Raw genomic sequence first — 15,431 nt, forward strand, 5'->3', positions numbered from 1 at the left:
GAGTTTCTTCTAACTAGGCAAAGGGAATAGAGAGAAAAGGGGTCTGTAAGAAAATGTTGGGGAGTAAGAGGTCAGGAGATATGACTAGCTGTGGGAAGAGGAGGGGGAAAAATCATCCAGAGTCCCTTATGTCTAAATGTGCGCCACTTGTAACCACCCTTTTTCTTTACTATGTATTTATGTTTCAGGTTCTCTCATTCTGCAAAAAAGATCATTTAGGGTGTGCTCTGAGAAGTGCCTGCTTAATACATAAATTTAGAGTCATTTTCTTAGGGGGAAGAAAAAAAACACAGACAAAATATTTTATAGTATCTATAATAAATGCAGAGAAATCAATACAAACAAAACTTGGCTTTAGCAAACTGTACATACATAAATATCTTTTTTTTTTACTGTAACATTCAACTTTTTTTTCACATAAAGCCTTCCATGATCTTATTTATTACATCCAGTTTTTCTTTAGAGCTTTAAAAAAGTGCCTTTTAGATTTACAGCTTGTGCTTCTAAAGCAAAGGTTAGAACATCATGCCCCAAAGGAAAACAAGGTAAAAAGAAAGGTGCCATATAAGCTCTTAAAAATTGTATGTTTACAAGGTTCTAAAATCTCTTCAGCACTGGTTGGTTGGTAGATTGTTCAATGCCAACCTGGCATTCAGGGAGAAGCCTGTGTTGAATGGATGGAGCAGCACCAGGGGAGAGCTGCTCACTTAAGTCCTTGGGTGTGCAGAGGATTCATCCCAGTATTCATGCGTCCAGAGAACGTTGGAGGTCCTTAACCTCTTTAGCACTGAGGCTCAGAGTTTCAGACAAAATTTCTTCCCAAACTGTTGTCTGTCTGTTCTCCTCTTGTCATCTTTTACTATCTCCGAAGCCATAATTTGCACACATGGGATACAGAGACGAGCTAAAGGTGCCACATCAAGGACGTTCGCCAAGATTCCGGTCCTCTTTTTACTAGTTTGGGATTGCTTTTGGCCAAATCCTCCTTATGCTATCAGCACTGCTGCAGATGGCATCTGCTTGATTCAGAGCGGAGGAGGGCCATTTGTGTATCTGAGCATGGGGTGGAATGATCGGGCAAAGTTGTTGGAGAGGGCACAACTATAGTCTTCCTCTGACATTGGTACAAGGCAGGCGAGCCCGATGAGGAGCAGCAGGAGAAGCTGAAGTGGAAGAGCCGCTCGGAGGACTCTGAATAGGAAGGCTCGGCCGGACCGAGCTGGCCGAGGCTCAGAAAGGGAGGAATCGGAGCCACCTTTTATGGACCTGAGAGGAGAATCAACATAAATAACTCAAATATCTCAAATGCTGGGTGGATGCTGCTTTTTGCTTCCTCACCTTCCTGGAAGCTAAGGGACCATCCCAAATACAACCCAACCTGGCAATTAGCTGGCAGCCATCTGCAGTATGCCCACGTCATCTTCCCACCACCATATGGAAGGTTTTTTTGGGAAACTTCGCTGATGAAAAATAAATATTTAGTCAGTCAACTAAAGGGGTTGGGTTCAAATTCTATCCCTTAATTTGGTAAAACATTTTCCATCAACAAAGAAAACTGCTCTACACACATTCTATCAGCATAGATTAAGTAGGTCCAGGATAATTAAAATGTGGATGTTTGATGCAGGGCACTTTTGGTTTAAGAGTATCAGTAGCATCATAAGGCAAAATTAGTTGCTGTCAGAATTATGCAAAATGTCCATCTTGTCATCCCGGATGTGCCAAAATCTATGCAGCAAGGTTAAGAACAGCACAGCCATCTTGCAGAGACTCATAAAGTTTAAATAATCTTAGAGTATACCTTGGTTTTATCTTGCACTGAATCAGCATCTGGCCCTGACCCAAGTGGGTTCCAAAGCTGTATGAACAAGGTGGCAGCAGAGTTAGCCTACAGAACACTGGTCTGGAATGGCATAGATTCTAGGCTGATCCCATTTATCACCAGCTCTCTGACTTTGGGAAACAGACACCATTTTCTGATGGGAATAGATTGTCCTATTGAAGGCGTCTTCTGGACTCAAAGTTCCAAGTTTTCTTATCTACTTCCATTTTCCCATCTACTTTTAAATATGGAAGTAAGTCCTGGGTGAGGTGCACTATTTTCTCTTCGTGAGCATCCATTAACATCTTATTTGGTTACTAGTAGAAAAGTCATAGAAGAAAACGTTATTTACAAGAGGCATTTTGTATACACACATGCACACACGCGCACACATGTGCACACACAAAACATTCTGGGAGCAAAAAGAATGTATGTACTAATGAAACACATTCCCCCATACCTAGTATGAATTCCCTAATGGGTATAAGATCACTAAAGGTAAGGACACTGAATGTGAGGCCACTGGAGAGATATGAAGGTGTAAAAACTATATTGGTTATTCTGTACATTTTTTCATAAGAAAATATTATGTTTACAGATATCCTATTAGCTATTAATTTCTGAAAGTAAATTACATAAACATCAGTGAGGGATAAGAGGTGGCACCAAAGAAAATAAATGTTAAGATAAAAACAGACACAATCCCCTTAAAAAGGAACAGAGGGAGTACTCAAAGCTTTCTCATTACACCATCAAAGACATATGTGAGACAAGCAGACTAGACCTGCAGAAGCCCTAAACAGCCACATACCATACTGTGTTCCTAGTTCAATTCTTGCAGTGTAATGAAAAAAACACATTGTTGGCCAAAACTGGGATTGTATTCTTTTCCAAAGTCTGCAACTTACATTTGTGTAACTTTGAATAACTCACTTCACCTCTACATGCCAACTTCTTCAAAACCTTCAAATTAGATTAGATGTTCTTCCAAGTTGAAAGTTCCATATTTTATACATTTAATGTCTTCTACTAGTTGATCAGTAGTCTACCAACTGAGAGGCCATAAGAGTTTAATCACCATCTAGTGGTCAAATTGATTAACTGCCCTTAGGCTAAGGCCAATGAGTTATTCCTCATGAACTGCGTGGGAAAGGCTGTATATTGTGAAAATACAGTAAAGCATAAACAAAGTATGTCACATACCTACTAATGGAAGGAGAAAACAGAAACTGCTCAAGCTATCAAATTATAAAATATTCATGTTGAAATAAAGTCTTTTTTTTTTAATTTTTTTTTTAATTTATTTATGATAGTCACAGAGAGAGAGAGAGGCAGAGACACAGGCAGAGGGAGAAGCAGGCTCTATGCACCGGAAGCCCGATATGGGATTCGATCCCGGGTCTCCAGGATCGCGCCCTGGGCCAAAGGCAGGCGCCAAACCGCTGCGCCACCCAGGGATCCCCATGTTGAAATAAAGTCTTAAAGAATATCCAATCCATCTTCTAACTTTGTAGATAAGTGGCTAAGGAGAGTTAATATTTATTCTTCTAATTGCTGGGCAACACACTAAGCATTTATTCTATTCTCTTACTTAATCATCATGGTAGTCTCTGTGTGCTCATTATCTTCATTTTATAGATAATGAAAAGGAGACTAAAAGAGATAAAGTAGCTGGCTCAAGGTTATATAGCTAGCAAATGGAAAAATTAACATTTTAACCCTGAGATTTTTAGTCCCAGAACTTGGATTCTATGTATAAATCACCTGCCCCAAATCACACAATGAAATGAAGAGCTCTAGCAGGAAGTCAGGGTTCACAAGTCTGCAACACTGTGTTGTTTGATGACACAATGAGGTTGTCCAGGTCATATTTATGTATCTCACCTGTAGAGGCAAAGAAGACAATACCTGTATCCTAAGATATGTGGAAGTGAGTGGTTTGAGTCTGAAATAAATGCCTCTAATAGCGAAGCCTCACAGTATTATGCAGATCAAGTCTGTATATGGAGCTGAGGACATTTTGTCTCAAGGCAACTATACAATCTTGGGCAAGTAATTTAGTCTCTTTGGTCTTAAGCAAGTAATTTAGTCTCTCTGGTCTTCATTTTTTCATTTGCAAAGACAAGGGGTGTGCATTAATATCCTAAAATTGTTTTGGCTCTGTTTATGATTTCAGTGGTTTGCCTTAAAGTGTCTTGAGAAGAATGGGATAGTTACTGATGAACTCTGGATTGAATTTTCTTTCAATGTGTCTTTCTTTGACCTGAAAATATGCCCTGGCAAATGACACTCACCATCTATCACTGGATGAATTATAACAGGAACACAAAAGACAGTTTTACATTTCCTCATTATTCAGTATTTAAACAAAATGAAAGAGATTTCTGAGTCTTTTTCTTTAGAAGATATTTAAGGACATTAGTTATGGGCAGGTTCATGCATATACTTAATTATACAATTTGACTGAGATGAAGAACTCCAGTTTGTCAATTATTATCTTCTTTGAGCTAGTAAGCCAAAGATCAAAATTAATACAGGGGCCACACGTTGACAAATCCACTCCCACAAAAAACTAGAAAGGTCACCATCTTGGAATATGGGTTCATGTGTTATAGAGTCTGTTGAAGGACATGGCACATTTAACAGCATCAGAGCATTTCTGATTAAAATTTAATTAGTATGTGCTTTCTAACGTTGAAGAATGCCAACCTGGGAGAAGTAATGGGCTGATAGGGGACAAAGAGAACACAGAGTGCTTAGTGAGCTTCCATGCAGTTGACTGCTCTTGGAAACGTCCACTTTATCTACTGAGAAAAATGCCACCTCCTTGGGGGCAATTCCCAGGGTTTCAATGTTGCCCAAAGTTGTCTCTTCTTAGATGAATCTGTACTAGAGCTTCTAGTACCAACAGGATAATGGTGCCAGGGTAAGAGGGTGCTTTTAATATTTACCTGTTGATCTAAGATCATCTGTTTCAAGAGCCTTGGGAAATTTGACAAGGGAAAGAACAAAGACAACTCATTAACTAGTCACTCATCACTCTCCAATGGCCTTATTACATAAATAGATGCGAGTTGAGATTGTGTTTATATGGGAAAAATGAAATAAGTGTGAACTTATCCAAGGAACTTAATTGATGGAGATATTTCAGATAATTCTGTCCAGCAAAAATGTGTTTATTCTCTACAAGTAAATATTTATTTTATCATTTTTCTCACTCCCCTGACTCATTCAAATTTCTGGGTAAAAAACTGCCCAGGAATTGTTTCATCATAAATACATATAGTTGTGGAAGAAGGAAGATGGTAAAGGAGGAAGCAGTTATAATAACATATCACACAAAAGAAAGTATGCTCTCCCCAAAAAAAGAAAGTATGGCTCAAGGATGTAAAAAGCCTGAATAGCATGTGTGAAGTATGACTCATTTCAAAAATTTTACATAATCAAGGAGAATAAAATGAATTACTTCTGGGCATACATTATTATTTTTGGGGGGGCATACATTATTTAAAGGCAAGTGAAAAGAAACTTTCAATTCATTTTGTTACTTGTTAGCTAACACTGGCAGTGTAGTAATAGGAATTTACTCTGAGAAAATACCGAGGATGTGTATGATCTTGTTGTCTGTTCTTGTGTGGATGGTCTTTGTTCCCTGGATGTGTGGTTCAGAGACATATTTCCAGAATCAATTTAGCATTTCGGTCTTCTTTTTTCAAAAAATGAACTGGCTGGTCCTAGGCAGTGTCAGGCTGCCTGGGGCAGCGGAAGCCCCAGAACTATCATGCAAAGGATTCCACACCCCTTTGGCAGAGTGAAGTGCTTTGCAAGCTAGGATCCAGAGTCAGGTAGACCTGGTTCAAATCTTTAATCTTCATACCTCTGATCCTGTGTCCTTGTCTGTAAACTTGGGAATATAGCCATGCCATGGGAATGTGGTAATAGTTAAATGAGGTAACAAATATACAATGCTTAGCAGAGTGCTTAGGACACTTAAGTGCTAAATAAATATAATTTATCATTAATAATTTATTATCATTGTTAAAGCAAAGGCGTGATAACTCATACCATTAGGGATTGGCTGTATTTAGCCTTGTCTCCCAGGAGAAGGAGAGTCCTGGTTTATTAGTAGCGCTTTCAATGATGTGATACATTTGCCAAAGTGACTGGCTTGTTCCTGGGAAACACTGGGGATGCATACCTCAAAATATTAGAAAAGGAACATTTTGGTTCCTTACCCTATAACTGCCCTCAGCCTTGGAGGCCAGCCTGTCCCAGAAGTGCACCTGTGTAGACTGAGGCTCTCTGAATGCTATGAATAAGTAGATCCCCAGGGAGGAGCTTGATAGGGAAAGACTTGAAAAAAATTCCATAAGAAACTGAACAGTATATACAGTGAAGTGTTCAGTTTCCCTCCCCCTTCCTTCCGTTTGCTGCTTCTCATTTCACCTTAGTTCTCTGTGTAGAAAGTGCCAGAGACCAAAGGTGCCCAAGGAAATTTTGCATGTTAGAATTTTTTGAAAATTTTTTTCAGAATTTTTGGTTAAGTTTTGGAATGAAGTCATCACCTCATTGTATCCAGACTACAGACCAATTAGTCCTTTGCCTTGCTGGAAATTGGAGTAATCTTCCCGTTTGTCAACTTCAAACAATCCACTTTAGAGTTGTGAAGACTTACTGGTGATTGAGTTAGATTATTTTAAGTCAAAGGTAGAAAAAAAGTCCAGCTGGACCATTATAAACATTGCTTTTTAAACCTTTTTAATGTAAAAAATTACGAATAATTATTATGAATTTATGCACAGATGTTTTTCCAATGTTTATAATTTTTAAAGAATCTTAAGGAGCTTCTTGTAATTGATTTGTGGAATCTGTAGATTCTGACACATGGTAGGAACCGTACAGCATTTTGTAAGCCCAGTGCCTAAACATAGTAGATGTACAGTAAATATTGGCATCAATCTATATGTAAGCTTAGACTTATTACATAAGAGGACATAGAAGTGTGGCTATAAAATCAACCTGAAACCATAAATAGCAGATAAACAACTGTATTATTAACAATAGACTTTAAACAACAAAAATAATATAAGAACCCCCTCCCTTCAAACTAATACCCAGTTTCTTCCAACTCAGTCTCTTTCCTCTCTAAGAAAGAATATGTGTCTAAAATTTCCATTGTAGATCGGTGGGGTCAACATTCTACATTGTTTGTGCTTTCAAATTTGCTAGACCAGTGCAAGATCAAACAACAAGGTACTCTCAAGTCTCAATGTAAAGAAACACTGTAACAGGCTGGGTTATGAGTGAAGTTAATTCCTTCTTAGCAGACTCCACATTCCATCGTTGGGGTTCGGTGCATCCCAAAACAGAGGTGTCAAGAAGTTAAAAAGTCCAAGAATGTTCAACCACAACCTGTCTACCAAGGTGTTTGATGAAGTTTGCCATTCGAGTGCAGATCATTTGTATTCCAGACCCTCTGGGTAGCAAAGTAAACACTGTGCTGTATGCTCAGAAAGATGTTAATAAATAGCGCTGTACAGAGCAGAGGTGAGTGAGAATGTGGCTGTCCCAGCTGCAAAGCCCTGTTAGGAGACATGTTGAAGCACTTGCTGCCCTAAGAAACGATGCTTTTGACATTTTCCGAAGACCCATGCAACTAAGAGGATTGGGGGAGCAGACTGATGTGATATTTGGGAACCAGAGGGCAGTTGCTATTGGTGTTGCATAATAACATAAGAGCTTTTCCCCTTGTCATCACCATCATTTAAATCAACCAAAGAATTGATCTCTAGTATCCTACAAAGACTGCTATGGGGACAGTCCCCATCTTTGTTCATGGCACATCAGCAATTTGTGGGAAGAAGATGGACCAAGCAATGATCTGTCTATAGTACATGATTGGCTTTTCTCATAGGGGACTAAGACAACATCAGAACACCTGTAGAAGTCCATCACTATCTTCAAAAATTCTTGTGAGTTTTTCTCCATTCATATTCCATTATTGATTTATTATGGACAAAAAAAAAATCTCACAAAATTATCGCCAAACCAAACCAAAGGGAAAGAAAAAAAAAAAAAGCACAGTAAAGGGAGGCTTAAAACCAAAAAGCACATCAAAGTACGTTCTGCATTGCTTCAGCTGAGTAGGAATGACCAAATCAAATATCTAATCCCTTCAGCATACAGCTGGAAAATGAAAACTATTACTCAGGGGTTGTTTATAGCTCTATACTTCCTCATCCCTCACCCTCCTTTCAGGAATTTGATTCCAGCTCAGTGGTGATGAGTTTCCAGAGGGGCAAACTACCTCAACAGTGAACTGCTTGGGACTGGAATGAAAAATCAGCTCCAGGGACACTATTTTCATTTTTAAAGAGTTGTCTGGGGGAACATGAATTGATTAGTGAAAGGGCAGGGGAGCACAAACATCACACCAACAACGAAGAAGGCAAAAGCACCGCTAACTGCAGAAATAAGGGATTGTTGGAAGCCAGGCGTAAAGCACGAGTGGCAGTTGTGAGTAGGCTCTCTGGACATCCCCAGGCAGGAGTACTGATTGCCCTTGTTTCTAGCGTGAAAGAGCTTGCCAAGTGTCAGGAAGGTGAGTGACTGAGTGTGCTGGCAGAAGAGAAGTATTAGGGTAAGCAAAAGAGAGAAGGTGCTTATAAATTTTAAATAATATCAAATTAGGACTTGTCATTTTGAGAATTCAAAACCCACAATCTGAATAAAACATTAAAATAAAATAAAAAGCTGGGGATGTTAGTATATTTTATTCAGATTTGTGGGTTCTGTGAATGATAAAATAATTCATTGATCTATTACCTGTCTTATTGTAAAATCTAGAAATAAAGAGGATGATGAAAGTCTGCCATGAAACAAATGTTGGCTATACCATTCATTGCACTGAATCCTTAAGTGCACACAGAATATGATGTGATGAAAAGTATCAGATAGCCTATGTATAGCTAGATAAAATTCTGCTGGGATCCAAATATTTTGTGCTCTGAGCTTTACTTATACTTTGCACTTAAAAAAGTCTCTTCAATTTATTAGAAAAAGGGTCTGGGATGAAACAAGTAATTTTTCAACTACCCTGAGGCAGACCAGATAGAGGTCTACCAAAATCATGGACAATTTTCATCATCCTCTTGGAGTTCTAGAACAGTGTGGAAACCAGGAGAATAAGGTACCTGCTATGTGGACTGTTGACAGAGGGTCCAGGCTGTGAGAGACTACATTTGCCTCGTGGCTGTTTGCAATGAACAGGGGTAAAGAAAGAAGAATGTTCAGTCCAGGCAAATAAAGACAAGCTACTGAAAAAAAAATTAAACTAAAAATGCGGCAAAGGAAAAAAATAAATCAAATGAAATGATCAGTACCCATGAATTCAGGAAACTGGCTTTTCTTTTGTTGAAGAAGTGAAACAAATTCACATCTCTATCATTAGTCACTGAGGAAACAGAAATTGTGGTTCAGGAGTCCCCACCACAGTGGGTATATTTCCCCCATTTTTCATGGTGGAAACACAGATAACTCTGCACAAGCCAAGGATCTACTTACAATAAATATAAAGGTCAGTGTGCCATGTCATGCCATATTTTTTCATCTTCTAGAACACTGAAATAGTATTGAAATTCTTGGTAGATAAAAAAATACCAATGGCAATATGAGATTGTTCTTTATAAAATGACGAGAACCAGACAAGTTAAAATAGGGCTAGAATTTGACCTGAAAAGCCAGTATTCCTTCACATTCTTAAACTAGGATCTATAGGAAACTAGTGAATGTAGTAAAAAAACAATCCTAAATAAGATAATAACATTTATCAGCATAGGACTTAAGTGTTTATAACAAAAAGAGTACAAACAAAATCAATACTTCTAAAAACTAAGGAAAACGGGATGTAATAAAAATGAATATAGTCATAAAGCCGGACAAAAAAAAAATAACAAAACAAAAACAAGCTTCTAATTACACAGAGAAATCAAAGTATAGAGGGTAGTAGGGGCCAGATTCGTCTTTCCATCCTCTTAGAACGCCAGCGAGGCAGCCCCCCAAAGGCTCTGTGGGTGAGTCCTCTTGGGCTGTTGCCTCTTTGGGGGCAGCACAATTGCCAAAATCCTTCACGAGCTTCTTTGCTTGAGAGTTCAACAGAACCTCCACTTATCTCATACATTTAATGGTCTCATGAGACGCTCCCTGTTTTGTCTGCTTCTGGCTGAGGTGCCCCTTTACATGGTACCTGCTGTTTTTAAGTGGACTATGGTGGTAGTGGTTTGAAGGGAGGAGCCACCAAGGAAGCAAGGGAACATCATTCTAGCAATGGCCCTTGGAGCAAGAGAAATAATTTGTCTCCCTGTACCAACCACACATTGAGCCCTCAATTCTTTTGAAAAACAGAATGTTCTTTTCCATTCCTGAGTGCATGTGGGAAAGGCATGTGGCAGGGCTGAGGAAACAACACTTCACTGTGTTACAGTGTGACAATGCTCTTTTGTAGGGAGAGTCTCACTTTCCTGGGGGGAGCCTGTGGAACCTGAGGAAGGTATAAATACTGTTGCTCCCCAATGTTCCCACCCATGGGCCAACTGACAAGGACCAGTGGAAAGTTACCGTTCTTTGTCTGTTTGGGGTGCTTCTTCCTGATGTAGGACTCACAGATCCTGAGGTGTCCAGTTCATCAGCAGAAGACCAGGAAGACAAATCCTGCATAGGAAATAGATTCTTTTAATGACTCCATGTCCCAAAGCTATGGCTTGGTCATATGCAATGAATTTACCAGCACATCCGTACTGATAAAAAGCAAACCATTCCTTTGGCAAAACAGAATCAGACATATAAGAACAGAACCTAAATCTTCTAGTGTATTAGGCTCTTCTGGGCATAAATTTGGTCCTACTGGAAAATACAGATATAGTTTTGCTATTACTATGTCACTTGTAGATTTACTATTTCTTAGTGACGCGGATGTGGATGAAAGGAAGTAAAGGAGGTGGAGGAATGGGTCTTACACTACAGGTGTCTCACGCCAGAGAGAAACTAATTCATTTAAGTTAGAAACAAAAGATATTCATCCAGGAGCCTGCTTTTGTAGTATTTCTAACATTTTTCTGTTATTCGGAGTAGACTGCTCTTTTGCATGCTTACAAGAGGGCAGGGTAGGGTGTTGGTGTGTTCATAACAGGATTTGACAATTGAATGTTTGAAGTCTTACCAAGCATCTCTGTATCTACAAATGCATTTCTCAAAACCAATAGTAGTACCATGATGCAATAGATTTAAGAAAAAAATATAAAAAGTAAATGAGCAGAGGATATTTTCTATGAATTAATTGCCATCTATGTCAGGAGAACACATGCCTTCTAGTGTTTGAAAACAAAACTCATATTGCAATGATTGGTTATGACCTACCATAGCTGTGTGACTGAAAACATGTGAATTCTTAAATAAACAGGGTAAAATACAATGCCACAGAAGTGATGGTAAAGGGTTAGCAGTAACAATTGCAAGAAGTCTTCTTGATGTAATGGAATCAAAAACAGTGTCCTATTATAAAAGTTTATGAGTCCCTTAAAATTTTTTTCTTTTAATTTTGAGACAGGACTCCTAAGAGCAGTGATTGAGAGTGGGCACTTTATTCTGACAAGTACTACACTCAAAGTCCTTTTAAAAATGGATAAAGATGATGCTTCTATGGTTTCCTGTAAGAAATGCTACACAATGATGTCTGCTTAGAGCTTACCTGCTGACTGCTTGACATATCTAATAACTTCTCCAGCTCCTTGATGTGACGACTGACCTCCTTCAAGAGAAGTTTGAGCCGATTTCCAATCACATGGACTTTTTCTTTGGCTTCTAAACAGTCTGTGCCTTCAGCATTCACCAAGAGTTGGCAAGACATGTCTTGCAGTGAGGCCACTTTGAGCTGGGATTCCAACAGCTCATGCCTTATTTGCTATGTACATGATAAGAAATACTTTACTAAGAATTTTGGATCATTGTGGAAAATTCCAGAAAGGCGGAGTGACATCAGTTTAAGTTAGTGAGCCATCAATACCTGAATATCTGAATGCTGTACTCACACAGGGAAGAATGAAGCATCTCATGGCATTCAGGAATTGGGGTCTGGGTTCTAGTCCTGCTTCTGCCAAAAATATTCTATAAGGCCCCTGAATCTTTCAAATTTCAAGTTTTCTCATTTGGTAAAATGATTATACTATTTCCTGTCTCATCCACAGTAAGTATATTGGAAGGTTCAAACTGGTGAATATATGTGAAAGTGCTTAAAATATCAAGTATTATGCAAATGAGACATATTATTTTATACAGAAAGTGAAACATTAACATAAATATAGCAAAACACATATGTCTAAGTATACTCTGATATTTGTTCAAGATTTTTTTTTAAAGGATACAGTAGTGATTCATCATTTACAACTAATGTCTGAGGTCAAAAGTCAGTAGAAATGCCATTGCATAGCTCTTCCCCCTTGGTTTCTAAGACCTTTATTGTACTGAATTAAAAGCTACCAATTCTGTTGCTTAGGTTAGTAAGTATAAGTATTAAATGTTGAGAAATGACATTTTAAAAATACAGAAAGCTACAAAATGCAAATCATTTTCTCCTAATGGAACTGAAATATACTTCTTTATTTTCTATAATATCCCTTAAGTACAGTGTACATTATATTGTCCAAAGTCCTTTGTATGAGAATCGACAAATTTCCTTTTGAATTCAGTGCTAGAAAAAGTTTCTTTCTCCTTGAGAACTAGAATTCTTTTTTTCCCCTCAGATAATGAAAATAACTTTTCGCACTTTCCTTTTTGTCTTCATTTTCACAAAACTTGGTGACAAGGTTACTGTTAAATCTGGTAAATTCAATTTCTTCTAAGGAGTCTGAATAATCTATTTCTATTTTAATAGTTTAAATGCCCATAAAAATAAAATTTAAGCCACTCAATATACTTACTTTATACAGAGATGTAGCAAATACAGTTTAAATTTAAAATAAGTGTCATTGCTAAAGATCTGCTTTAGTAAAAACAACTTAATTAAGATGAAGAACATCTAAGATCTCTACAACTGAGCAATGACTTTAGAACCAAATTCTAAAGCTCATAGACGTCATCTTCTATGAGCATGTTTGCCTCACAAAAATCAGAAACTATGATGAGTAAAAAAGAGAAAGTTAGAGACAGGTAAAAGGTGTAAAAATAAATTATCACCTATATTATTTTCCTATAAATGAAATGGATGGCTGCTATGAATAACCAGCAGCTGCCAGAGTTCACACATCTTACCATAAGCTGTTTGTGATGGTCCTGAAGTGTCTCTGCATCCTGGTTAGAATCAATAGGGACAATTTCATTTTTCCTTCTGTCTATGTTCTCCAGCATAAGCAGCAAACCATGACTCATTTCATGGAAATCCTATGAAGAAAAAACATGGGATATAAAATCATCTTAAATAGTATGTTTTTTTTTTTTCTCTCATAGCTTAAATTCCCATTCTTTCCAATTGCTACCACTGTGGGGTTTAAGTTCTTATGCACAACTCCTTTCTGACAAAAGCACTGGTGCTGTTGTAATTATCTGAGTTCATATTCTCCCCCAAAACATCTAGTTTATTATTTGAGGGAGAGTTTAGACATAAGGAAAAACTGGCATGAAATACTTAATTTCTAGGGTTACTATTCAGTTTGGAAGAAATCAGCACTGCTCCCCTTTCTCCTCCCTGTATCCAAACCTTTCCATCTTGTAAGGCCTTAATCTGATTACCTATACGCTTCATTCACATTCAATGCATAGTTCCTGAAGATCTCCTATGTGGATAGCACAGGCCTAGGAGGGGGTACAGGGATGAAAAGTGAAAGGGGGTCTAGAGGTGAAACAACAACTTGTGTACCTGCTTTCAAGGTATTCTTGGGGGCACATATAAACCTGAAAAGAAGGCTTACATTGTGCTCAGAATACAATGCACTCTCAGCCAGGACCTACAAGGCCCTGCGTGATCTGGCTGCTAATCATCTCCTTGATCTTTCTTATCACTCTCTGACTCTCTGACTACATTCTGTCACACTGGCCCCTTTTCTGACCTTAAAGACACTAAGCCTTTTCTTGTTTCTGGGACAACCCATTTGCTCAGTCTCCTTCACGGCAATGTCCCTCCAGTGTTAGCTCAAAGATTCACAGAAGTTCCCTGACCTCATGTCCACTCTCACCACTGCTATTCAACATAGTACTAGAAGTCTTAGCCTCAGCAATCAGAAAACAAAAAGAAATAAAAGGCATTCAAATTGGAAAAGAAGAAGTCAAACTCTCCCTCTTCGCAGACGACATGATACTCTACGTAGAAAATCCAAAAGACTCCACCCCAAGATTGCTAGAACTCATACAGCAATTTGGCAGTGTGGCAGGATACAAAATCAATGCCCAGAAGTCAGTGGCATTACTATACACTAACAATGAGACTGAAGAAAGAGAAATTAAGGAGTCAATCCCATTTACAATTGCACCCCAAAACATAGATACCTAGGAATAAACCTAACTAAAGAGGTAAAGAATCTATACCCTAAAAACTACAGAACACTTCTGAAAGAAATTGAAGAAGACACAAAGAGATGGAAAAATATTCCATGCTCATGGATTGGAAGAATTAATATTGTGAAAATGTCAATGTTACCCAGGGCAATTTACACGTTTAATGCAATCCCTATCAAAATACCATGGACTTTCTTCAGAGAGTTGGAACAAATTATTTTAAGATTTGTGTGGAATCAGAAAAGACCCTGAATAGCCAGGGGAATATTAAAAAAGAAAACCATAGCTGGGAGCATCACAATGCTAGATTTCAGGTTGTACTACAAAGCTGTAATCATCAAGACAGTGTACTGGCACAAAAACAGACACATAGATCAGTGGAACAGAATAGAGAACCCAGAAAGGGAATCTCAACTCTGGTCAACTAGTCTTTGATAAAGCAGGAAAGAACATTCAATGGAAAAAGGACAGTCTCTTCAACAAACAGTGTTGGGAAAATTGGACAGTCACATGCAGAAGAATGAAACTAGACCATTCTCTTACACCATACACAAAGATAAACTCAAAATGGATGAAAGATCTAAATGTGAGACAAGAGTCCATCAAAATCCTACAGAAGGATTTCAGGCAACACCTTTTTTGAACTTGGCCACAGTAACTTCTTGCAAGATACATCCATGAAGGCAAGAGAAACAAAAGCAAAAATGAACTATTGGGACTTCATCAAGATAAGAAGCTTCTGCACAGCAAAAGAAACAGTCAACAAAACTAAAAGACAACCTACAGAATGGGAGAAGATATTTGCAAATGATGTATCAGATAAAGGGCTAGTTTCGAAGATCTATAAAGAACTTATTAAACTCAACAGCAAAGAAACAAACAATCCAATCATGAAATGGGCAAAAGTCATGAACAGAAATCTTACAGAGGAAGACATAGACATGGCCAACAAGCACATGAGAAAATGCTCTGCATCACTTGCCATCAGGGAATTACAAATCAAAACCACAATGAGATGCCACCTCACACCAGTGAGAATGGGGAAAATTAACAAGGCGGGAAACAA

The 15,431-nt window shown here is 38.2% G+C and overlaps 1 protein-coding gene across 7 annotated transcripts in view; it reads right to left on the minus strand.

Annotated features, from left to right (window-relative positions):
* Nucleotides 1–298: 298 nt before the first annotated feature.
* Nucleotides 299–15,431, minus strand: part of SYNE1 (spectrin repeat containing nuclear envelope protein 1) — a 255,312-nt gene continuing 240,179 nt past the window's right edge. For 5 of the 7 annotated variants that reach the window (XM_055311232.1, XM_055311234.1, XM_055311233.1 and 2 more), the window contains 5 exons: nt 13,127–13,255; nt 11,568–11,780; nt 10,439–10,531; nt 9,016–9,074; nt 299–1,266 (listed from right to left, as the gene is read on the minus strand). In XM_055311232.1, coding sequence (XP_055167207.1) covers nt 1,026–1,266; nt 9,016–9,074; nt 10,439–10,531; nt 11,568–11,780; nt 13,127–13,255 — 735 coding nt within the window. In that variant the 3' untranslated portion in view covers nt 299–1,025. The remainder of the gene's footprint in view (nt 1,267–9,015; nt 9,075–10,438; nt 10,532–11,567; nt 11,781–13,126; nt 13,256–15,431) is intronic. The other 2 variants (XM_055311236.1, XM_055311235.1) reach the window with 1 other exon arrangement.

Source organism: Nyctereutes procyonoides, unplaced genomic scaffold (assembly GCF_905146905.1).
Source record: "Nyctereutes procyonoides isolate TBG_1078 unplaced genomic scaffold, NYPRO_anot_genome, whole genome shotgun sequence".
NCBI classification, from domain to species: Eukaryota; Metazoa; Chordata; class Mammalia; order Carnivora; family Canidae; genus Nyctereutes; species Nyctereutes procyonoides.